Source organism: Haliotis rubra, unplaced genomic scaffold, assembly GCF_003918875.1.
Source record: "Haliotis rubra isolate DU_JTF1 unplaced genomic scaffold, ASM391887v1 Scf150, whole genome shotgun sequence".
NCBI classification, from domain to species: domain Eukaryota; kingdom Metazoa; phylum Mollusca; class Gastropoda; order Lepetellida; family Haliotidae; genus Haliotis; species Haliotis rubra.
Genome location: NW_025765448.1, coordinates 606,137 through 633,449, shown reverse-complemented (window position 1 = coordinate 633,449; position 27,313 = coordinate 606,137). Strand labels below are relative to the sequence as shown.

The 27,313-nt window shown below is 39.0% G+C and overlaps 1 protein-coding gene across 1 annotated transcript in view; it reads right to left on the bottom strand.

Moving 5' to 3' along the window:
* LOC124270259 (neurogenic locus notch homolog protein 1-like) overlaps positions 1-27,313 on the bottom strand; it is a 106,469-nt gene that overhangs the window by 9,720 nt on the left and 69,436 nt on the right. Inside the window, 20 exon segments of the mRNA XM_046705295.1 lie at positions 508-656; positions 1,344-1,548; positions 2,734-3,389; positions 3,703-3,856; positions 4,356-4,557; positions 4,959-4,975; positions 4,977-5,188; positions 5,941-6,099; positions 6,508-6,738; positions 7,165-7,310; positions 8,077-8,174; positions 8,176-8,273; positions 8,677-8,790; positions 8,927-9,160; positions 9,624-9,737; positions 10,194-10,307; positions 13,174-13,362; positions 15,547-15,702; positions 18,310-18,543; positions 24,479-24,601. Of these exon segments, the coding sequence (XP_046561251.1) occupies positions 508-656; positions 1,344-1,548; positions 2,734-3,389; positions 3,703-3,856; positions 4,356-4,557; positions 4,959-4,975; positions 4,977-5,188; positions 5,941-6,099; positions 6,508-6,738; positions 7,165-7,310; positions 8,077-8,174; positions 8,176-8,273; positions 8,677-8,790; positions 8,927-9,160; positions 9,624-9,737; positions 10,194-10,307; positions 13,174-13,362; positions 15,547-15,702; positions 18,310-18,543; positions 24,479-24,601 (3,605 nt within the window).

Genomic DNA, 27,313 nt, shown 5'->3' with positions numbered 1-27,313 from the left:
TTTAAACAAGAAAGTAAATCAAGTCAAGTGAAATTAAGATTACGAATCCTCATAATTTTGCCCCGCCAACACTACTTATTCTTGGTGTTTCATTTAAAGTGCACACCCCTTTGTAATGCAAACTAATAATAGCGATTTGAAACTATGATCGTTTGTTAAACAACTTTTATCCTAAGTTGAATAAAATTCTGAGATTTGAATGTTCAATTGGCAGGGCAAAATTATGAGGATTCGTAATCTTAATTTCACTTTATTTGATTTACCTTTTTTGTTTAGAGTGAAATTCATCGGTATGTTTTCACTGCAAACAGACCATAATTGCAAGCATGACTAAACCTTTGTGAAATATGGTCAGTGTAAGTTGATGGAGTACCCTCGATATCCAGAAATACTGAATGCTAACTCCTTTGGTATGAAAGTTGATATTGTCTAATAAATCAATAAAATGCGATTCCTGGAGACAACAATTGCTATTTAGACACATGACATGGCCAGCTTGCAACTTACATCACACTGTCCATTGTTGGCCTTGTCAGGACAACCCAGCTCCAAGCAGCGCCGCCATGGTTCGTCAATCGCTGGGGTTGTTTCTTCAGGCAAGTACAACTCACATCGGCTTCCAGTGTAGTGCTGAGGACACTGGCATCGGTAGAAACCTACAGCAACATCACAGTTTTTACATACACTGTTAAACAATAAGTTCAAATATGTATGACATGTCCAGCCAAGAGATCTGGATGTGGCTGCTATCAGTGAGCTGGGTTTAACGTCATTTTTAGCAGTATTCCAGCAAAATCACGGCGGGGCACACCAGAAATGAGCTTCACACATTGTACCCACGTGGGGAATTTAACCTGAGTGCTGCTGCCATCAAAAGCACTGTGTAGATATAGCAGTCTAGTAAACTTGATAAGAAGGGAACAACCCATGTGTTCAGATCAAAATCAGTTGATACTGATGCTAAATGATAAGTTCAAAGCTGTTGACTATATTATGGATCATACAGAAGTTAATACCATGGGACATAAAGTGGAGTGAAATCTTATAAACCACTGTTCTTATCACCAATAAATTCATCTTCACAGTAACTCATATTTTTCAAAAGAGGTTACTCACAGGAACGGGTTACTGGACTGATTGCTTGGTTGTGATATGTAATCATATTTCAAATGTTCGGATCATTGCTCATGATACTGAGTTAATTTTACACACAGCGGTCATACATCAGGAACATTGCTGAGTGTGACAAAAATGGACTTAAAACCATTGGATCTGTTGCTTGCTATCTGAATATTCTCAGATGCATCCTAGCACAATCAACTGTATTGGAGAGCAGTACTGACCTATATCTTCCTGACAGATTCCACCATTGATGCAAGGGTTTGACTGACACTCCAGTATAACATCTTCCTCACATTTGGGGCCACTTGCTCCTGGGGGGCAGGTACAAGTGTAGCCAGTTGGCGTGGGTTTGCAGGTGGCACCATTCAGACAGGGGGAACTGTCACAGGCAGATGATGTCATTTCACAGTAGTTACCTGTGAAACCCTGGAAAATAACCATGGAGAACACATAGAACCCAGAGACTTAAAAATATTAATTAATTCGCAATTTTTATTTAAAGGTCACATGCAACGTAAAACACAACTTTGCAGATTCTGATACCTTTCGGTATGGACATACCGAAACAAAGCGTCAAAAATGCAAATTCAACTTATAAAGTTGAAAAATAACGCGATGAAAAAAAACGCGCGAAATCGAAGTTCAAACGTTTCACTAATTTTCCCCAGACTTTTCTGGGGAATACGGGTTTCAACAGCTTGGCTGCGCTCATAGCACGTGCGCAGTGAAATAGGTTCGCGCAACTTGGAAGCGGGCTGTCTGGTGAATACTTTCGGTAAAGGCTTTGGTGTGAGCTATTTTCATAATGTTTTGTTGATATCTCACAGGCGAGCTTTTGTATGTTATGACAGTAAATAAACTGTTTATATAATTTCATTTGTCTATTTCACCACCACCGTTCTTCTTACCGAGTCACTTTCTCAGTTCGATACTTAAAAGCAATGCCATTATTTAGAGTTGACACAATTTCTAACTGTGATATAGATATGTCGCTGTCACAGACAAAACTCAATGTCTTGTTTTATTGACACCTGTGTGTCTGCCTGCCTGTCTGCTAATGGCAATATTCAATACACAACTCGCGATCACTGACCACATGCAATTTGAACTTAACACCAATCAGGCTATACACCATAAACAAAACGCATTGATTTATGGCCCGAGTTAGGTCTCTGTCACATTATGTAATTACACAGACAGGCAGGTGTGATACTTGAACACATGACATGTTATGATGTCTGTTGATTGCAAAATGTTATACACAAAAGTGAGCATGTATTTACAAAACATAACTTTCTATATATACACACACAATTAGCCGTGAAGGCGGCATCTGCTAATGAACCAGCCGTTACACTTGAGTGCACACCCACCCGCTCTGACTGGGTTCGGTATCCCGGCTGCTTCGTTTCGAGGGAGGTAAACCCAAGTACAAAATATTGCACTTTTGATTTGCGATTATACGCTTATAATTTTGTTTATTTGTTTTTTCATAATCAGCAATGCATATTATATGTCATGAAGAAGTGATAATTGTGTTATAATTATGTTTGATTTTTTGGTTGCATGTGACCTTTAAAGACCATGTAAATGTGCGCGAGGGCTACTTACATCTCGGCAATCACATCGGATGGTTCCGCCACTGACTTGGGAACAGCTTCCCCCATTCTGACATGGCTGTTGATGACAGGTGATGGGCTGGCTACAAAGTTGACCTGACCAGCCGTGTTTGCAGTCACATCTGAAGCTGTTGTTCAGCTGGACACAATCCTGAGTGCCACCATCAAAACAGGGACTGGATAGACACTCATTGACATCTCCTTCGCACTTGGTTCCAACAAATCCTGGCGGACATATACACTTGTAGGTACCAATCTCATCTTTGCATGTCCCTCCGTTGTGGCAGGTGTTGGGTAAACAATTGACTTCATCAAATTCGCAGAGTAAACCAAGCGTTCCGGGAGGACATGAGCAGTGAAAGTCTGCCACTAGATCATGGCATGTGCCATGATTCACACATGGATTGTTTGCACAGTCATCAATGTTAAATTCACAGTTCTGACCCTGGAAGCCATTGGCACAGCGGCAGGTGTACCTTCCAACCAGGTCCTCACAGGTGGCTCCATTCTGGCAGGGTTGAGAGGCGCACTCGTTCAGCTCTACCTCACAGTAACTGCCTGTGTAGCCAGTCTGACATTTGCAAGTATGGTAGTTGTCAGTGTCATGACATGTCCCTCCATTGTGACACAGCTTGTCACGAGTAATACCTATAAATAGAAACAAAACACTCATAAGATGACAGGTCCTTACATATGATTTGTTAAGCAAACAAGTCTCTTTTCAATATATTGCTGGTGGAGGGCCTCCATGGCAAATTTGTTCCAAGGGAGGCAACCCCGTTTCCAGAATATTACCTCCCTTTAACCACGACGTTCTATCTTCATCATGCTGTGATCATATATTTTGAAAGAAACTGCCATCAGCTCCTCTCCTCCCGTAATCTCACGATGAGTTACAGCTGAAACTGATGACATGTCATATTAAAAGCTGGAAGTCAGAATACATCAGATGTGTGCTGACCTCTTTGTTGCGCTGCTGTGTCACAGGAAACTTCAGACAAATCACAGTGGGCTCCCTTCCAGCCAAGGGGGCAGACGCACTTGTACTGGTTGGCTTGCTGTACACAGTTGCCATTATTCTTACAAGGGCTCTGACTACACCAGTCCAGGAATTCCTAAAAGAGTATATCAACTATGAAGCAAACATCACTTAAAAGCTATATCGCCTTGCACTCACATTAAAAACATGGAACAAAAGGTACCAAAAGACTCACACCACCAAATAAGCTTTAAAAAGGGCATGCTTGTTTTAAATTGCAGCTCTGGAAAGATGAATGAGTGAGTCAGTTGGGTTTTTCACTGTTTTTCGCAATATTCCAGCAATGGGCTTCACACACTGTACCCATGTCGTGAATTGAACCCGGGTCTTCAGCGTGACAAGCTAATGTTTTAACACACACATACACCCTGGAAACATGAGATACTACGTATCAAATCTACATCAGACACACAAGTGGATGACAACAGGATCAATACCAGGATAACTGCCCCCTTCTCTGCTTCTAAACATGGTAAACTTTCCCAAAGTAACACATGTAATGTTAAATTTTCACATGTTTACACACAAGAAGTTATAAGTGCCTTAGGAAGTCTGTCAGAACAAATCATCTTTACCTCACACCTAGGCCCGGTAAAGCCATAGGGGCAGTAGCAAGCAAAGTCTCCATCGACATTGTTGCAGGTGGCTGCGTTGAGACAAGGATTGGAATCACAGGGGTTGATGTGCTGCTGGCAGTTGGATCCCATGTAACCCGGGGCACACAGGCACTGATAGTGGTTCACCTTGTCCACACAGGTACCTCCATACAGACACGACCTGCAACACAAACATATACGTACACAAAACATGAAACACACGAAATATCTTCTAATGTAACAGGATATTAGTTCCCATGGAAAGAATCTCCGGGGGATAATAGATATTCTGTTACAATAATAGGCTGTTAAATGATGATTACGATACATAGAAAATGTCATAAAAGAGTATTTGATATCAAATTTATATATCAAGACAAGTTAACAAAAGTTTAAAACTACCAGACATGGCCATGTCTAACCTGAACATGGGGGGCAACTGTGAAGGATTTATTAAGAGACTGAGTTAAATTTTATGCCGCTTTTAGCAATATTCCAACAATGTCACATCGGGAGACACCAGAAATGACCCGAACATTTAACACTACCTTACTGCCGTGAAAGAGTGATTGAGTTGCTTACGTTGCTGTACAGTCATTCGTCATTGTTTTGACAATGAATACCACTGAAGCCAGGTTGACATGTGCACGTGTAAGAGTTGACATAGTCGGTACATGTTCCTCCATTCAGACAAGGCAGAGAAGCACACTCATTGATGTCATCCTTGCAGTGGTGGCCCCCGAAGCCTTGCACGCACACACAGGTGTAGTTGTTGATGCCATCAATACAGGTTCCTCCATTGTAGCAGGGATCTGTAATTATACAAACATATGTGACACAAACCATCCATGCCAGAAAATCAGTCAAGCATCCACCAAAACAGATTCCATGAGCAGGGTTTTACGCGACACATCCAGTACGCACAAATGTAAAGCATGGACGCATTAAAGAAATTCACTGCGTCTAAAGGATGCAAAATATTATTCATTTTACCCACACCACATCACCACATTGCTAAGTGTTTGGTTGTTTCTTTCAGAGCAGTAATACATGCATCATGTTATACATCAGTCCACATGATCAATGATTCATTCCAGGCTCTAAAGAAATGAAAGCATACAGTTCTCTACACTGTTACTTCACAGAACCCTCATATTGTCTGCAAGGACCTCAAAACTAATAATTAGCAGTCCCTGAGACCTAATGTTTGTGAGTGGAGGTAAAACCCTGCATTAGTCATAAAAGGCAAGATAGGGGTGATGGCATCAGGTGTTCATGAAAAGCTAAAAGCCTCCTTTACACTTTCCTCATGTTGTTGTTAGCAATGTTACAGCCGTATCACAGTTGCCTGTAATATTTCACAGTAAGACTGGTTTTCAAGTGGTTGATAATCAAAGATACTAGTCATCAGGGTATAATATGACACAATGAACAAGGTCACATGATGTGGCCTCCTGATCATCATTTGTCAGCAACAAGTACTGGGTACCATGGACTCTATTCCACTTCAGATCACATAAAAGAAGACTATGTTTGTTTCAAGAACAAGAGGTACTGTACTCACTCAAAGGTTTGCAGTCATCAGGGTTAAGATCACACTGTTCCCCTTCATACCCAGGTGGACAGTGACAGATGAAAGATCCGTTGGTGTTCTGGCAGGTGCCCCCATTGAGGCAAGGAGGCTGTTCTGCACATTCATTGATGTCCTGGTCACAGCGACGGCCTGTTAATACAACAGTAAACAATTATGCAGTGTGCTAGATCCATGGCAATACAAGGGCATGACATCCTATGACAAATCTCTGTCACAATTTAACAATCACCCAAACATCAGAGACCTACCACAGAGTCTGATATCTACCACTATGGTGAGTGAGTTTAGTTTTACGCCACACTCAGCAATATTCAAGATATATGGCAGTGGTCTATAAATAAGCAAGTCTGGACCAGACAATCCCATGATCAACAGCATGAATATTGATCTACGCAACTGGGAATACGATGACATCTGTCAACCAAATCACCAAGCCGGACCACCCAATCCCATTAGTCGCCTCTTACGACAAGCATGGGTTGCTGAAGGTCAGTTCTATGGAGTCCATCATCTTTGCCTGCAGGGTTCTGGACCTACCTGTGTATCCTGTCATACAGGTGCACGCAAAGTTTTGGTAGTTGTCGGTGGGCACACATTGAACAGCATTGCGGCAGGGGATGGCGGCACAAGGGTTCATCTCAACATCACAGTTCTTCCCTGTGTAAGGCACCTCACAGTGACAGAAGTAGTTGTCGTTTTGGTCCACACAACGGCCATGGACACAAGGGTTGCTGATGCAGTCATTAATGTTGGTCTCACAGTTCGTTCCTGAACAATGATAACATTTCATCAGCAACTTAACAACACAATGACTCCAAGCCACCTGTACCGACACAATTCTCATACAAACAGTAATAACACAGCTTGATTGAAGATCAAGTTTGACATGAAACACAATGTTTCTTTTAATCACAAACTATAATGGGACAAGATCAAAGCAACTATTATGCATACAGTGAACTAATGCCTACTCTTCCCCAGACACCTACTGAAGGATCTTCAACTTAAAACTCTTCCCCAGACACCTATTGAAGGATCTTCAACTTAAAACTGATTCTGTCTTTAGAATCCACACAGGGTACTGATAACTTACTCCGCCTCAAACGGACCTGGTTTTAAATCCTTATTCAGCCCTTATGAGATCTATAAGTGTCGAGGGTATATTTGAAAATCGCCACAGTACAAAAAGCTCACCACTCCATCCAGGCCTGCATTCACAAGTGTAGCCATTGAGATAGTCGTGGCAAGCTCCTCCATGTTGACAGGGGTTGGACAGACACTCGTTGATGTTGCTTTCACAGTTGAACCCGCCATAACCTTGAGGGCAGCGGCAGTCAAAACTGAAACATTCAATGAACCTTACGTTTGGGGAACTGTCAAATACATTCCAGATCATCATAATCATAACTAAATAAACAGGCCAAAGACTCTACATTCAGCTGACATAACCATCCAGTAATTCTAGACATTTACAGAAGAAAACACAAAATATAAATTTTCAACACTGTTACATGATCACGTCATTCTATTGCAAATTGGGTCAAATATACTGTGAGAAACAAATAAAGGAATACTGGAAAATTCGAGCATTCCTTTAATATTTTCCAGTTTTCATCACCTGCTTTGAATAGCGCTGTGGGAAGAAACCTGAGAATAAAGGAATAGTGCCATGAAGTGGTGTTCCCTTATTTGTTTCCCTCAGTATAATGATAATTAACACAAAGTAAGTAGTTACAAGGAATTAAATAGGTTCTAATTATCAGAAATTCCACATAGTATTTCATACAGGATATGAACTTTTTCCAATGACCCTTCACATACATGTATACCTATTTCAGTTAGTGATTTCTGGAGGACTGAACTTCATTTACAGTACATATATCTTTGAACACAGATTGCTGGGTTTATTAAAGCTAAATAAACCTCACCAACTTTGATCACATATTAGTGACTAGTCTACAAACTGCCTCCCTTTTGAGTGAGTGAGTATTTAACGTCACGTCGGCAATATCTCAGCCATATCGTGACCCCTCCCTTTTGAAGTTTTCAAGAATGTTCAAATAAATGTTTCCCTAATTTTATCAGAAATCAGAGTTTGTTACTTACCGATTGACACCATCAATGCATTGTCCACCATGGAGACAAGGATTACTTGCACATTCATTCACATCAGACAAGCAGAAGGCATCATAGTATCCTGGGGGGACAGTCACACAGGAAGCCGTTCTCCTCATCCTTGCATATTCCACCATTAGAGCAAGGGTTGGACTCACACTCATTGATGTCTCGCTCACAGTGTTTACCTGCAAGAGTAATAATTCACTTAGTCCTAAGACTCAGAAACATGGCCCATTCTAAAAAAATTAAGATGCGTACTATTAAAATGATCACAGCTTTGAGAACTCTTATTTGATAGAGAAAACAGAATATTTGAACTTTATGCAGAATCGTATTAGGTATCCTGGACCAGTACACCTATTGTAATGATTGAGTGAGTTTGGTTTTACGCTGCTCTTAGCAATATTCCAGAAATGGGCTTCACACATTGTACCCATGTGGGGAATCGAACCTGGGTATTCAGCATGACGAACAATGCTTCATAAACAACTAGGCTACCCCACCGCCCTACACCTATTGTAAGTCAATGTTTAATACACAGACTTACTAAAGTCCTGTTAAATGGTTGAGGGATAGGTCTGTTCTCACCTGTAAAGCCTGGCTTGCAGTGACAGGTGTACGAGTTAATTCCATCAATACAGTTGGCATCATTACGACAAGGGTTGCTGGCACATTCGTCATTGTTCTTCTCACAGTTTAGACCTGGAAGTATTTTATCAATTAATCAAACCACTAAAGAATTGGAGTAACTCTACTGAAAGATTACAATGAACATGATCGGAAAATTTCAAAATTGAAATATTCTGACGACATGATATTAATGGGGAATAAAGCTAACCTGAAGTCCCCATCTGACATTGGCATTCGTAGGAGTTCCGCAGGTCATTGCAGGTCGCCCCGAACTTGCAAGGGTTGCTGTCACATTCGTTGATTTCATGTTCGCAGTGGGTGCCTGTGTACCCACCTATACACTGACAGTGATAGGTTTCACGGCCATCAATGCATTTACCATAGGTGCAGTTCACATTGGCACAATCATTGATGTTTTCTTCACAATGATCTCCACGGAAACCTGTAAGAAAGTACTTGGTGAGTAATCCTTACTTTTCACGCAAAACAAGACCACTAGTTGGATATCAGCAAAAATTTGAAATGACTGATGGTCTTCTCTAAATGTATTTATGATTCATAAACAAATGAGGGGGGAGTGAGTGAGTTTGGTTTTTAGCTTTAAGCAATATTCCAGCAATATCACAGCGGGGTACACCTTTTAGCACTATTCCCACAATATCACAGCAGGGGACACCAGAAATGGGCTTCACACATTGTACCCATGTCTGGAATTGAACCTGGTTTTGGGCATCAATACCCAGAAATCTGAGTATGTTGCTTACCGATTGACACCATCAATTTATTGTCCAAAATTTGGGTGTTCTCAAGCAGTTTTTCAATAGTTAATTAGAGAAAAGCTAAATTATTGTTAGGTGTATGAAACTTGACATCTTGCGGGCAGACGTTTGATGTACATGTCTTACCTGGAAGACAGGTGCAGCTGTAGGAATCCCTGCCATCGTTACAGGTAGCACCATTGAGACAGGGGTCACTTTCACACTCGTTTATGTTGATGCTACAGGTGTGCCCTTGAAAACCTGTAAACACCGCACATTTATTGATAGAATTTTTCAACATATCAAACCATCTAACTTAAATTCGGCACCTTTTTAAATTGTCAAGGTGCATTTTATTATTTTGAGCTGGAAGGAAGCTTGAAATTAGTAATTGGGCATCCTGTTTGGTTGGTTGGTTTGTTGTTTAACGTTGCACTCAGCAATATTCCCGCTATATGGAGGCGGTCTGTAAATAGTGGAGTCTGGACCAGACAATTCAGTGATCAACAACATGAGCATTGATCTACCCAATTGTGTCAACCAAGTCAGCAAGCCTGACCACAGATCCTGTTAGTCACCTCTTACGACAAGCATGGGTTGCTGAAGACTAATTCTAACCCGGATTTTCACGGATGACATCCTAAGTAAAACCCCAACCGTATGAAGTCTATGTTGAGATGAATCTAAGTTAAGTATGTTTTAGGATTTTCGACTCACCAGGTAGACAAGTACACTTGAAGCTGTTTTCTCGGTCTTCACATAAGGCTTCATTATGACAAGGCCGGCTGGCACACTCATCGATGTCCCTCTCACAGTTGTCTCCTGCGTAACCTAGCAACAACACAATTTACATCCAGATGATGATAGAATTGAAAATTTTAACTATAATTTATACATTTATAATACTTATCCTATCTCACATCTCACATGTCAACACCCACTGTCTCAAGTGACATATTTCAAAACATCAACTTTCTTCCTGCATGGATAAGATTGGGTGGGGATTCTGTGTAAGTCTGAACATCAGAAGCATACTGATAGGAGACTAAATTATAATGAGGGACGGTTTAATTATGGTTTAATGCAGCTTTCACCAATATCCTAGCAATATCACATCATGGATATTGGAAATACCCCTTGTACATTACACCCATGTAGGGAATCGAACCTGGGAACAAAACAAGTGAAAATTCTAACCACTAGGCTACCCCAAAACCCAAAACTAAAGAAGAAATAAGAGAAAGGTACTCTGTAAACAAAACAGTTTATTGTTGTGCTGAGTCACAACATCCTTAATTCACATAATTTAATGTAACTGTGATAATAATAATAATAATAATAATAATCAGGACATTTGTATAGCGCTGATCTCCACACCTCATGCCTCATGGGCATGCTCTAAGCGTATACAACAGTTCAAGTCAATTTTAAGATCTCCCAAAGAGATAGGTCTTGATATGAGCTTTAAAAACGTCAAGTGAGGGAAAGCATCTCATAAGGAAGAGCGTTCAAAAGTACAGCTGACGCATACTGAAAAGTTCTGGTACAGATGTGAACCTAATAATGGTGAAGGTTTAGCTGGGTTTTGTTCTGTGTCTTCCTCAAGATTTGGTGTTCAGTATTCTAATACACAAACTGAATCTCCCACATTTTCATCAAGAAATGGCCATAACTCTAACAATTGGTATATAAAATTAACATAATTCACAAAATATTCTCTTTTCATCCCATCCAAATTCTCATCATTAGGAGTCCACCAAACTCCATCAATGCGTAGCTACACCCTGGGAAACACCATAAACATCTTCTGAATATTCAAAGAACCTTTCAGTAGACTTTAGTGCACATACTAATGGCCCTATCTCCCACAATCCCATGACGGCTTCCACAATGTTCCTCCTCTCAATTTGAAAGAAGCTACAAATTCATCACAGAAATGCCACTATGGCAACCCCCTCCTCGTTCTCTCACACATACAGCCTAACAAAGGCTCATCTTGGATTTAAGATGTATTCTATTTGTACACATACACACTAAAATATACATCATACATCAGTGTTTATGAAGCATGACCTTTGTGCCCCACTTTCCTTTATTTAACAGTTTCCTTCTACTCGCTCCCACGATTCAAATCGTCATAAAAAGCTTTCCCAAACAACTCTTGGCCCAGATGGATAACTATGGCTGCTCTACCAATGGCTCTGTTCAATGGAGTGGAAATAATGAGAACTACAGTCTGGAGCCTTACAACTCTTGTGAGGCACTTGCACGGTGCATACCGGCTGCTCCATCAAGAAATAATTGACACCTGAAAATCTGCTCCTAGTGATATGGTTTTTTAAATGTGATCCATGTTTACTCACTTAAAACTCTACACCGCAAACAAACTACAAGATCACACTGATCATATCATTTAAATACAGAAAAAAACCCCACAAATTTCTCATATTTTTCCGCTTAATGTTTTGTTCATCTTTCAGCAATCTTTACATCACATAAATGTTAGTTTAAAACATATACAGCTCTGACTTACACAACTCAAATTACAAAAACATACCAGGAAGTATATAGGTAAAATATCACTTTCTCATCTTAAGACTCCCCATGTGGAACCTCATTTTAGAAAGGGTAGACAACTTTCCCACACTTGAGTTTCATCCCTGACCTTTGTTAAACATCCCGGAGTACATCAGTAGCTTTCTAACAGTTGACTAGTGCTTATGTTGTCAGTGCACGGGGCTGCGTAATACCGACAAGAGTGGGAAAGCTGCGGTATCATTGTTAACTTTTCACATGAATTATAGGGTTTCACTGCCGCTTACGGCAGCTAATGCAACAGGTTAATAGTAGTTTTTACAAACTTTTAGAAAAGTTCTCCGTCACTGAGCAAATCTGAAGTGTCCTGAGTAATATTGCCATGGGAAAATCAGACAAATATTTAGAAAGATAAATAATTCCGTCACCTTCGGCTGATAAGAATTGACATGTAATGTTATGACATCTATTACAAGTTGGAATTTGACATACATTTCATTCAGCATACATTTTCTCATGCCATAAAATGCAAAAACTACCAACAGTCTGATATGCTAACTGGCGCTATAAAATGGGGAAATCTTAGTCTTTTCAAATCCTTCTTTTAAGGAACATTTTCAGATAGTCCAAAATTGTGATAGGAAATGAACATTTGACATTCCCGCTCAGAGACCTTTAACAGAGACTAAAATCCAAATCCAAATTTGACATAGAAACATATTGTCATGTATTGTATTCATTTCTCTGACCAATAACAATTAGCAAAGTAACCTGATATTTAGCTTGGGAAAAATAGGATTGTTTTTAAATCTTCAAACAATAAATAACACTGAATATTGGAAAAGTAACTATAGGTAATATTATGCCAAAATGTTATCAAGTTTGAAGACCAGTTTGTGAAAACAATACATTTTCACACAGAATGACAAAAATATCATATATCATGTGTCTAACCTTATGTAATGGTTCACCATTACTAAAGAGAAAATATATCAAAGTAAATAAAATAAAATAAATGAAAAAATAAAAACTGAAAACTTCTAACCCAGAACTATTTCTGAATCATTTTCAAAAGTTTATTAAAAATGTAGATCCGGGATAATAGTTACTCAACAGACTCAGACTTGTGTAGGGTCAGTGACTATAGGTAAACTGCTCTTACCTGGCATACATATACACTTGTATTTTCCGTTCATATCCAGACAGGTACCATCGTTCTGGCATGGGTTGGAGGCACATTCGTCGAAGTTTATCTCACAGTACTGACCATAGAACCCCGTCTGGCAGATACACTTGAAACTACCTGGAGTATTCTCACAGGTACTGCCATGTTCGCATGGGCCCTCGTAACCTGAGGAAACCAACCAAATGTTACAATTCATAATGCATAGTTTCAAACAATTTGGTGAAAATATTCTTTGCTATCCACTTAAAACACAGTCTGCTTTGTATGTTTATTTTTATAGTCGATCCTCTTTATCACAAAGCAAAGAGACCGATGATTAAATTCAAGACATTGGATATTGAAAATAACTGCTCTATCAAACAAAAGCACTGAATTACAGAGAATAAGGAAGAATTATGTTTCAAAATGTATTTAAACAAACAAAATTAACTTCAAGAAGATAGTTCGAAGAGGAAAATGAACAAAAAGAAATCATTAAAATGACAAAATTTATTCCAAATGGGCACAATATAGCTTTAAAAGGGTGTCATTAAATCCCAGGGAAAACGAGTGCGTGAGTCTGGTTTACGGCACTTTTAGCAATATTCCAGGAATATCATGGCAGGAGACACTAAAAATGTGTGGAATCGAGCCCGTGCCCACTTTAACCACAAGGCTACCCCACCGCCCCCAGAGAAGGAAACAGAGGGCTGTGTAATATGTGTGACTGAGTAGCTGAAGTCAAGTAATCTGTAAGCATTACATGGATCTCTGATGTCTAAAGCCACCTGTCAGAGCAACATAAATAATTATGAAGTAAACACGTTGTGAGGATCAACTCTCAGGTCAAGATAGTGGTGAAATATACTTTATATATAATATATATATATGCGATAATGTCCAACTGTGTCTGATGATTAAACAACAGCTTCAAAAGAGTTAACTGTTAAACATACATGAAATCTCATCTTCTTTAAAACTTATGGTATTTTACACCATTCCATGGCTTAAGTGGAAGTAGTAACACATGGTCAAGTAAGTTGGGAAAATCAAAGCAAAATCTTTCCAGATACGTATAAGGCATATATATTTTATTCACATTTTTAGTTAATTGATATCAATGCACACTGTATCAAAATGCCTATCATCACCTTCATATAAGTCGTGTTTCATTCCAGTGTGAAATTTTAATAAAAACTATTGACCAAGACTTCAGAAAATACAACTTATCCCAATCCCTCGCCATTTACCAACATTCACCGCTAAATATATTATCATGGCATTTTAAACGCTTGGTTTCTGATGCATACATTTTGTTTGAACAATATGTTATTTCTAGAGTGTTGTAAGGTCAACATATTATTTCCCATAAAAATCTTCAGTTTTCAAACGTAGTCTTGCATACAAAAGCAAGACAAAAATGCCTAAGAAAGTCAGTGGCTCGTGACAGCCCTGAAGCAGTAATCATGATAGGAAAAAATGAAATGAAATCAGTTGAGTCGTTGTTCGGGGTATTAGGTATCCGTGAGAACTGAGTTGTAAACATGGCTCAACAATAGGTTGCCAATGAAGAATGGCAAACCTCACCCCAAGCTACCCAGGTTTCTGCAAGGTTATGTGTCTACAAACCAAGTGACCGGTCTCCAGCCTTTGTGAACACAACCAACTTAACTTGCAAATTTATAACTCTCATTTCATTGTCACTTACATGGCATTTATGAATTAATCAAAATCGAGAATATGTTTTTATCATTCTGAATATTAATAAAACAGTCTTTTTGTAGCATGAATTATACTCAGTGAGAATTTCTTCCCAATGGTGATAACTGCTCCATGGTTGAAATTCAACCGATGCCACACAAGACTTTAACTCAATGAGTGAGTGAGTGAGTGGGGATTAATGCCGTTTTTGAACAGTATTCAAGTTTTATCATGGCATGTCAGCTGTATAAGGAAGGAAAGTATAAAGTGCTGCATTTCTCAGAAGTTTACTTTGGTAAAACACGCATTGATGTGGTGCTAACAAACCAAGAAACATACTTGGGGTTCAAACTCACAATCCAACTCAAGGAAACAACATTGCCATACATATATATATAAATTTGTTCAATTGCTATTGGCCTACCATGTGCATCTGCAGGCCCATGTTTAATAAAGTAGGAAAACTTGGTGCAAGGAAACCAATATTTTTAAATGAAAAAGTGTGCTTCACGACAATTTTGTAATTTGTCCAAACAAATGCAGAACCCCTTGTAGCATGGAGTCGGTGCAAATATCCCAGAGCCAAGATCTTCTTTTATCCTAGTCTTTTGTGTACAATCTAGCAACAAGGGACTGCACAGTTCATAGCAGGGGGAGACATGAACTTACTCTCTTCGCACTCGTTGATGTCCTTGTCACAGAAGGTGCCCTTCCACCCTCGCTTACATGTACACTTATGATTGCCGTCAATAGGGGAAGTCTCGCAACTTGCACCAGCATGACAGGGACTACTTTCACATGCGTCCTCCAGATGGCAGCGCAGACCTGAGGACAAGCGACAGATGGTGGCGGCCATATTGTTAGTAGTCAGCCAAGACAGGAGCCATTTAGTTAGATGAACATACAAGAAACAACAGGAAGTATAAATACATAGAGGACAGAGATTATCAATGTCTTCACAGGTTGTAATCATTTAAAGAGGTGTAAAGGTATCATATTCAGAACATGATGTATACAGAAATGAAGCAAGATATATGTAGTTTCAGAATGAATAGAATATGCATATCATGTTGGGAGATTGGGAAGCAATGTTCTGTAACGAATAGAAACAGACTGAAACCTCAAGTTTGCAGCAATGGACAGTCAGCCAAAGGATGGTGATGACATACAGGGTTCTACATACCTAATAACTAACTCCTACACATCCGACATTTTGAAAACAATATTTAGTTTTGTGGTTATTATTATTTGGATCATGTGTAATGAAGTATTCAGAAGCACAAGTTATCGTCAAAAACATCCTCCTTTGAATTTCTTTATGGGCTAAGGCCACTTTACAAAGCGATGTTTGTGCTAAGGAGATCGTAACGCTAATCCATAGCATAGTCCTACAATCAACGTAGCGCTAAGATCCTTTTGTGGATCTGGGCCCTGTTTCAGGAAGCTATTTTAGCGCTGTCTATGTTACAGTATAGAAGGTACAACATTCGAAGAGCTACGACTGTCGTAAGTCTATGTTACTGTATAGGAAGTATGACATTCGTAGCACTACGATAGCTGTCAAATAGTACCCTGGACCCTGAAACCCTTAACATGTGGAACATGGTAAACCTGGGTCCACATGCACAAAGCGACCTTCATGCCACGAACATCGTAACTCCCATAGTCCAACATTGACCTAAGAGAGTTGTAGCACTAATACTGCTTTGTGCAAGTAGACCCTGTCCCTGTACATCACCACTCCATCCTTATGCTTTAACCTTGCTAAAGGAAGGTCATGGCCACCAATAGAACTCAAACACAAGTCTCCATGCAAATCATTGACAGCTGATGAGAAGGAAATATAAATCTGGGTGAAAAGATTTCACTGTGTCCCTTAAAGAGAATGTAAACCATTTTAGTCACGGTGTTGATTTGGTGATTATCTATGCATATTTTGAAGCTGAAACACTGAGGTGAGGATAAGATGCTATTGCCTGATTGATCTACCAAATAATCCCAGTTGGAGGCCAAACACCCAAAAACATAAAGTCAAATTGAATCAAGTTTGCCGGAAAAGCATACTTGCCTGTGCCTAAATCTTTCCTAAAATTAAGGTCTTTTGAAATTTTGTATGACATTTAGTTTTACACATGTATTTTAATGACTGAAATTTGAGGACGTTTTGGGAACAAGTTTCATGATACATTGTTGCAGGTGAATTACTGTACCTTGGACGTCCAAGAGTGAAAGAAAGGTTTGGAATTTTGAAGGCTTACAGTATAGACAAGGAAATAGACAACTGCATTTCTCTGTTTCCCATCCATCCCCTACTCCAGCAGTGTTAGCACTTCCCCAGCACTACTGACTTTCAACTTCCTTACAAAACTAGTGGGCTTCCTCATGTGTAAATTTCTAGCTTACCAATGTGGAATTGTCTCATTTTGAATAATGAAATATGAAATGTTTTGAATACAGCCAAACATCATTGTGTCAAACTTGGATTTGTTGAACTTAGGGTTGTTGGAAGAAAAAGCTTGGTCACAGCACATTCCATATAAGTGAACATTTTGTGGTTGTGTCAAATGTCACATACATCGAGGTATTTACATAGGTCCATTTGACACAATCATGTTTGACTCATTTAGGTCAATTTCAAAACAAAATTACAAACAAGGAAATCAGTCTCAGTAAAACAATGGCTAAGATCTTCAAGTGAGATTATCTTCAGTAATCTCGAAGTCTCAGATCTTCATTACTGATTTAATCAACTGCAGCACGGAAAATAGCTAAATTAGGAAGCAGAAGTACATACAACGGACACCTTATGTGAATCACACCTTCCAGTATACATTTCTGATCAGAATCTGTCGTAGTGACTGCAGAAGGATCAAACGGACGGAACTCTGTTTGCCTTGGGATCAATATGTAAAACATTACTGATATCATCAGGCTTTGGGGCATTCTCTTTTATGATAGCTTCAAACAAACATTTGTCCTCAAGACAACAGTTAAAACAATATATCTGCACCTTTAGTTAAGACTGGTTATATTTGTTTGCTGTTCAACACCCAACTCCAGATTGTGATCTGTAAGTTATCGAGTCTGGGCCACACAATCCAGTGATTAACAACATGTATATACATATCAATTGGGATACAATAACATGAATCAACCTAGTCAACCTGATTGATTCACTGATGATGCAAGGTTGAGACAGTTAGGAAAACATAACTGGCAAAACCTTCGGAGATTTTTTATAAATGAAACTTTTTATCAATCATACAAAGCATTTTCTTTCCATAGTTTGGTCCACCATTGAAACACTTCATGCAGGATTGTCAGCAAAACAAAATGAATCGAGTGTTTAACAGGTACCACTAACACTTTTCAGTTTGTAAAGGAAATGTTGGAAAAGATATATGAGAGAAACAATACAGGACATATTCCTACCTGTTTTCCCTTTTGGACATTCACAGAAGAAATAGCCCACTCTGTCTTTGCAGGTGCCCCCATTATAACAAGGGCTCTCCTTGCAGTCATCAATGTTCTCCCCACAGTCTGTACCATTCCAGCCATTCACGCAGATACATTGGTAGCCCCCTGCCTGGTTCATGCAAGTAGCCCCATTCTTGCAGATACTTGGCTGTTCCAGACACTCATCAATGTCAATATCACAGTATTTGCCTGGAATATAAGGTAGAGATAACAATATGTGCACAAGACATAACATAGAGATAACAATATGTGCTCAGGACATCAGGTAGGTATCACTATATGTTACCATATATAACATAGATGTCATAACATGTGTTCAGGACATCAGGTAGGTATCACTATATGTTACCATATATAACATAGATGTCATAACATGTGTTCAGGACATCAGGTAGGTATCACTATATGTTACCATATATAACATAGATGTCATAACATGTGTTCAGGACATCAGGTAGATATCACTATATGTTACCATATATAACATAGATGTCATAACATGTGTTCAGGACATCAGGTAGGTATCACTATATGTTACCATATATAATATAGATGTCATAACATGTGTTCAGGACATCAGGTAGGTATCACTATATGTGACCATGATATAACACAGATGTCACAATGTGTGTTCAGGACATCAGGTAGGTATCACTATATGTTACCATATATAACATAGATATCACATATATCACAATAGGTGCCAGGGATATAAGGTAGATATTACAATATTTAACAATGATATAAGGTAGATGTCACAATATGTGTTCAGGATATGATGTAGAATACACACTATGCACTTGGCATATTAGAGAGATATCACAATATGTGCCGTGCATTTAAGGTAGATAGGCTTAGTTCAATCCTTATTCATTGCAAAACAGATTATCTTTAAACCTTTATGGAAAGATACAGTGGACCAAGCTTAACTAATGTCATGAGAAGTAATTTCCTGTAATGTTTATGATCATCATACCCACCTCAGCATGAGTGAGTGAGTGAGTTGGGTTTTAAGTTGATTTTAGCAATACTCCAGCAACATCATGGGAATGGACACCAGAAATGGACTTCACACATTGTACTGATGTTGGGAAGAGAACCTGATCTTCAGCATGACAAACCACTAAGCTATCCCTATGAAGAATGAGGATTAGGCTTTTGGTTTAAGCCATATATAAACAGCTTGTATGACCCATCTTGCATGTGCTCTGACATAAGTTGTGGAATGTGATTGAATGAATGAAAGGAGCTTTATGCTGCATCATGCAATTTTCCAATTAATTGCGGTGAGAACTAGTAACTGTACATGTGTACATAAAAAGAACAGGACTAAAACGGACGATCTCGAAGATAAATCAAAATATCAGTCAAATATCACAAAGGAGGCAAAAACTAATGATTACCCATGAGACCATATTCACAGATCAATAACACGTTAAAACAATCGATGAAAATGACCACATATTGTAATTGTGGTAAGGTAAAAGGAACTCTGTGAAAAGTTAGCCCAATATGGGCATCTGGCTCATTAACTCCTTGCTCTTTTTGTCAAGTAACTGGAGACATTAAGAAACTAGATGCCTCACAACAAAGTACAACCCATACTTTATGACATCCTCTGGACACAAAGGCATTTCAATGACTCTAGCTTACAGGTTATTCATCACTATCTCGGTAGCAACACGCTCTACTAAATTTCATCTGATGACTCAAGCTCTCCCAAGCATCTTCAAGATTCATCACTCGTCAAGACCACAACCCTTACTTTTGCAGGTGCTTGTAACCAAAACACCTAATTTATTTCTCTATCTCTGTGACTCTCTAACCTGGTCCCACGACCTGTTATAACTGTGAAGATACCTTTCTATAGGTCTCGTTTTGAGAATTTCCATATTCTCCATAAAAACATTTTCTCATGCCCTATAATTGGTTGACTGTGGTGAATTTGAACTCCACAACATTAGATGTTTGTCAAGGTTCACTGCCTTCATGAAGATCAAGTTATCAGCAACGTGATGTAGGCACATCGTCACCCTTGTGAGACTTTCAAACATTACCTTAGTTTGGCGGAAACTGTCCGCTTTCCACACCATCTGACTTGGCAAAACAGACTCACAGGTAGCTTGTTCAATTTGACAAAAACTTAGCTTCACCTTTACATAAATTTACAAGTGTCTGGCATCTTATTTCTCAAAACTAAATTTTAATCCAAATCATGTGAACTTTTAGTTATACATATCTCATAAAATTATCTAAAACTTTACTCAACAACCATTTGAACAAAATCTAACTTCACCTTTACATAAATTCACAAGCCGATCCCATCTCATTTCTCAGATTCATCAAAACTGAAATTTACTCCAAGTCATGTACACTTTCAGCTATATATATATATAGATACATCTTGTAAATTTATCTTCAACTTTATTCATGCCACAATAAACTGTTCCACATACAAATCCCAAAGTTTCTGCCATAATGTCAGCATGATATATAAGTATCCTATTGTGACACATCTAATCTTTATCCATACAAAGAAATTTATTTGTTTATTCCTAAATGCAGCACTCGGATATGACCCAGTCGTAGGATAAATAATTTTGTCTGAACCAGGAAATGAAATGATTAACCTTGTGAGCAAAATTATACTGTTGGAGTATACTGACACTCGACCAAGTCTCCAAGCCTGACTAATTCTATCTCGGAATACAACTTTGGACATAAAACTTGAATAAAGTGAAATTTTAGAATACTATTTCTTATTTACAAAAGCTCCTAGACTTGCACAAGTCCCAAAGATAATAATTAATAGATTAAATGAAAATTTCTAAAATGTATATAAATAACAGACTTGTGTCCACTGTCCGCTTATCTGGACTTGCCTCTTGAAATGATAGAGTTACTATACATCCTTGGGCTAAGCAATTAGTACAACCTTGGAGCAAGGCTAAAAAGCTCTCTTCATCATAAGTTTGAGATACTGAAGTTTTCTGAACACATTTTAGTTGGCCTTGGATAATTAAAAAAACGAGTGTCCACATATCATGCTCTGTATCATATATTGTATCAGGTATCATGTCGTGACAAAGCGTATCGTTAAATCAATAGCTATCACTAATGTTTACCATAAAGGCACAGAATAGCCCTAACTACTAAATCAAGACTGACCTGTTTACATATTTTTCTCATCTGTTAATCTGTTAATCTAGTGAGGAATGACAACAGCATTACACCCTTTCTATAATTACTTCCACAGACTGCTGATAAGCTTGTACACTTACAAGCATACACCCTATTCACTACAAGTGGGGCAGAGCGACCAGTGATGCAGAGATAGTTGATCCAGTGAGTGGCGACACACGACATTTATTGACAGGGAAGATATGAAACAATGTGATCAGTTAATTGATTGCACTTAACGATACAACATTACATAGACGGCATCAATCATGTGTGAAACATATTTCATGTTACGCTGTAGCGTACCAGTGTCAGGGTTCACGCACATTTCCCTCATCATCGTTAGCTCGAATTAATTATTCTCGTTTCATTTCTGGCTTTCAGACTATCTCAACAAAGCAAATATAGTTTTTTGATACCCTGATATTGCGCATGGAATTTAGGACTGAATTATTTACTCCAGAAAACGAACTGAAAGAGATGTTTCTGCAGTTAATCCACACGAACGACGACCCTTGCATGGATGGTTACAGCTGTGTCTATTTCTGTGAGTGGAAGCTGACATCAGTTTTATGTAGAGAGATAAGCTGGATGTTAATAATTTAGTCTGTGACATCAATACTGTAGGGAAACAAAAGACTATCACAGTAACACGGGGAACATGGCATACATGCCACCACTTCTATTGATTCTTCACAGTTCTTGTATTTGTGGCCCAGAAGTGATGTAATTCAGAGTGAGTGAGTGAGTGAGTGAGTGAGTGAGTGAGTGAGTGAGTGAGTGAGTGAGTGAGTGAGTGAGTGAGTGAGTGAGTGAGTGAGTGAGTGAGTGAGGATGAGTGAGTGAGTGAGTGAGTGAGTGAGTGAGCGAGCGAGCGAGCACACCGGGGTTTCACACATTCATTGATCAAATGTTCACATAAAACCTGGGTTTTTGAACATGACAAGCAAATGCTTGAACCACTGGGCTGCCCTCAAAACAATCAGTATCAAAACAGATACTTTCCCTGGCAACTACCATCAAAGCACTCTTCATTACAAATAAACTGTTTTTGCCTTATCATATCCAAGGTGCAACTTCCTTCACTGCATTTTCTCCCATATATGTCACAAACCCTGTCTTCCCTTCTATCAGCTCTATGCCAGGTATTCCAATACCACAACTTGTACTCTAGCAAATGAATATTGTATGGCTGTCTGATGAATCTTTTGTTTGTCTACAGTTCCGCAGGAGTAGTTCTACAGTCAATCAATACCGCCCGTTTCACAATATCACAGGTATCTGCGGAATCCCTTCATGAACAGTAGGTATATATAAATCTTACGCCACTTACCACCACTAACAACAGTCCAAGAATCGCAGCATGGAAAACTGGGCCAAGCTATCTATTACAGTTCAAGCTGATGCCAATAGTTTCCAGGAATTTTTATAGTTGCTTTTCCTGGCGCCTTGTTACTAGCAGAAGTGCATTACGAGTCTACATAATAGAACATCAGAGAAGGAGAACAGGAGGTGGGACATGTTCCACATGGGGTGTACACGAATTTCCCATGAATGGGGTTTGGAACTTAAAATGGGGTGTGATGGGTAAAATGTGCATAGCGTGGCTAAAATAAAGTTGAATTACACTTCAAACATGCTCTCAGTCCATTTATTTTTGTACTGAATGGGGCAAAGAAATGTTGTTGTGACCCTGATGGCAAACAGTTTGATTTGAGTGAGTGAGTGAGTGAGTGAGTGAGTGAGTGAGTGAGTGAGTGAGTGAGTGAGTGAGTGAGTGAGTGAGTGAGTGAGTGAGTGAGTGAGTGAGTGAGTGAGTGAGTGAGTGAGTGAGTGAGTGAGTTTTTAACAATATTCCAGCAATATCACAGTGGGGAACATCAGAAATTGGCTTAACACATAGTACCCATGTGGCAAATCAAACTCGGGTCTTTAACACAAACGCAGATGCTTTAACCATTAGGCTACCCCACCACCCGTTGATTTAAATGAACATATCATAATTGAGTTACTCCTGGATAGGAACTGAACAGTTGTCATATACGCTTGCAGCAGTTTCCATACACGTACTTAAAAGCACAAAAATGACTTGGGGCCAAGCTGTCCTACCCTCTACAAATAGAAAGTTGGGTACGGTACAAAGAGAAGTAGTGCAAATATTCATCATGTATTTACAACAGACTTCTCAACTCTAAAGCCCGTATTTCTATATCTCACACAAACATATGTCATCAATGGAGTCGTGTCTCTCCACCCCTAAGTTCAATATTTCGATACAAAACAGGTTTCAAGTTCTGATATGGGTGGGTTCACATTTACGGTCAAAAGGCAAACTTGTCAACATAATACCTTCATTAATAGTAAAAACAAATCACAGAGTCAGACATTTATCTAAAGTGCATGTTCCACGCTGATTGTACAGGCTACTGTCGTAAACAAGATACAATTTACAATGCCCAAACTGCTATATGTGTAATGTTTCATTTGGCACAGAGTGTAACAATATCATCCTTTTGATAAACAGTTCTTCCCATGTTCTGAGTGGATCATTAGGAGTAGCTGTTCGGGAGGAAGCAAAGCAGTTCATGGCTTCCCAACAAATGTCAACAACATGACCTCCTAGGTGTTAGATTTGAAAACCTCATATCAACAAATAAAGTGGTCCCTCAAAATAGAAATTATACATTTGTGTATTTCGAGACCTTGGCCATAAGACAGAATGAGCCTGGCTTAAAATGCTTTTAGCAATGTTCCAGCAGGTGAAACCAGAACTGGCTTTACACACTGTACCCATGTGGAGAATCGAACTCGTGTCTTAGGCATGACAAGTGAACACTTTGACAACTAGGCTACCTCTTAGTGTCCATGTGAATTTAGCATAACAAGGCAACTTCCAACTGGAGGCTGCCCCACACACCATATCCTCAGGAAAAAAATAACTTACCTTTATAGGTAGGTGGGCAATGACAGGTGTAACTGTCCACTCCATCTACGCAGGTAGATCCATTATTACAGAGGTTGTTCGCGCAGTCATCTACATTGATCTGACAATTTCGTCCTCGGAAACCTGAAGAAAAAACACAGACATGATATTACCAGATATGATATTATCTATTGCTGGTCACTGAAATTCATTCATATTCCACTATGCACCGATGATGAAACAACCAATTAAACCCATAAGCTGAAATTTTGAAGACAAGCTACTGAGAAAAATGAACAGAAAAAGCATGTATGTCTTTGCCCAAGATGTCAGTGAATTATGTAACTGAAAATAAAGGGGTGATTTTTACTTTATAATACTGTTTTGTCTCCCGACAATATTTGTCCTTTCAGCATGATTTTAAAGATCAAATGTATTTTAACTGGTCACCACTACAATAGGTATTTTATCATTACCATAGCCTAAGATTTTGTTATGAGATCCTGTATTTTTATGAACAAAGTTTGATATTGCCTTACATCAAATTGCATCAAAACAACACAGTAATGGAGGTAAGGCATCGTTTCTAGCCTGGTTGAAAGAACTTGCCCTTGACTTAAAGTCAATCAAAATACCGCTAAAAAATGCCAAATATTTATCTCGATTAAAAATCAATCTTTCTCAATTGAATGTGCCTTTTGTCCGCAGCACACATGTACTGTTTTCCTTACAACAACTCATCAAGAGGATAAGTTTCCTTATTGAGACATTTTTCCTGATATCTAAATTTGAACTTTTGCCTAGATTTGATTTGACAGTTTTGCCCAAGACTTACAGCTTTGTGTTCTGGGCACCGCAACACAAATTTTGTTGGATTACAAAACCCACGGCTATTTGGTTGTTTACTAAACAAACTCCTTTTGTTTGCATAGGGAATTCTTTGTTCCCTGAAGAAAATCTACAGTGTGTAGTGAAGTTAAACACTGACTTCCTGTCGAAATGTGCCAATGTACTACTCAGTAACAACTAGCTGAATGAAGAATCTAAATCAGACCTTGAAAATGATACATAATTGATCATTACTGCTATGATTAACTCAGATCATTAAACATTGTTTCTCAAATACAACCGTTCGACTTGTCGGAAAGACATTCAGGTCTGATCAATGACAGAAAGGGAAAGATACAAACATAAATATTTATGCTCAGGATAAAGAAGACTACAGTTATATGGCCATTTATCATTACTTAATTTCATTTCAAGCTATCTGATTGGGCAGTTGTTGTCTTGGAAAAACCTACACAAGAAGTTTGTGTAGATCTCTTGAAGTGAAAATGTATTATTTGACATCATTGACTTGCAACATCCAAACAGTCTGTTCAAACTTTGAAAACATTAACGGTCTGTTGAAGAATTTTATATCTGTAGATTGTATTTCAACAAAGACACCCAAAGTGAAGTTTATAAATGTATAACTTGCAGGGGCTGAAGCAAAGGTCTAGAGATGTAGAAAGCTGTTAAGTTCTTACCAAAGATCAAGTGGCTCTAACAAAGGTTTCTTTGAGAACAACATTTGGCTCTTACAAGATCTAAGGGAGCACAAGAACATCTGGCTCTATTACGGTCTAAGGGAGTATAAGATCATTCGTCTCTAACCAGGTCTAAGGGTGCCAAGATCATTTAGCTCTTACCAAAGGTTTAAGTTTATACGAGACGATTCGGCTCCAACCAAAGTGTAAGTGTGTACAAGACCACTAAGTTCCTACCACAGGTCAAAGGGTGTACAAGACTATTGAGCTCTACCAATGATCTTAGATGTATACCATTCAGCTCATTACACCCCTGTACAAGGTGCATGTGACACACATCTGTCAGGACATCCTGGGGACAGATCTATATGATATGGTCCAAACACTGGAGTATGTTTACCACCTTCTTGGAAATCCACATTTTCCCAAGCTAGGACTGTAATGTAGCTATTTTCTTATTCAAACATTCTCATCTCATTATAAGAACTTATGCTGAGCACATCTCAGAAGCCATACAGGCAATCATGAGTCACTATAGTACAGCCAGCAAGAAGAGAAGAAGACACAAACGACATGTTTGCCCTGATTAAACATTCCACCAGTCAAGGTGAACATGACGAGAGACGATTGCTTTAAACACCGAGTTCTTTGGTAGAGTTAAGCAACAAATCGTGCAATTCCCCAGGTGTTTTCTTTAATGTTGTCAGAGACCGCTGCGAAATTTCTTGTTGTCAGTCACAACGTCAATATGTAAATGGAGAAGGTTTTGAAGTGGCACGATCAGCCAAACTTCAATTTGTCTTGTCAGTGCCAGCAGACCCTCATTAATCCAATAAAACCAACAGATACATTCACTAACACGACATTCTACACACTCTTTAGGCCACTACAAAGTGTATCTGCTACCACATTTCACAGAAATATGTCTGGTCAAGAGTCAGACAGTGAGATGTCAACTTAATGCAGTAAGAAGGTCCACTGTGTAACATGTCCTTGACTGTCACCTCTGTCGCTTGTCTTTCCTGTAAGTTAATCATTTTCAGAATGAATGAGTGAGTAGGGTTTTACGCCACTTTCACCAATATTCCAGTAATACCACTGCCAGGGACACAAGAAATGGGCTTCACATACTGCCCCCCTGTGAGGCATCAAACCTGTGACTCAGATGAGACAATCAAATACTTTAACCACTGGGCTACCCTACCGCCCCTAATCATTTGTAAATGGATACGATCCGGCAGCCAGGGTGAGTAGCTTTGTCACTGGGCAACTGGGTTACCTAGTCCAGACTTGACAATTTACAGATTGACATCATAGCTGCAATATT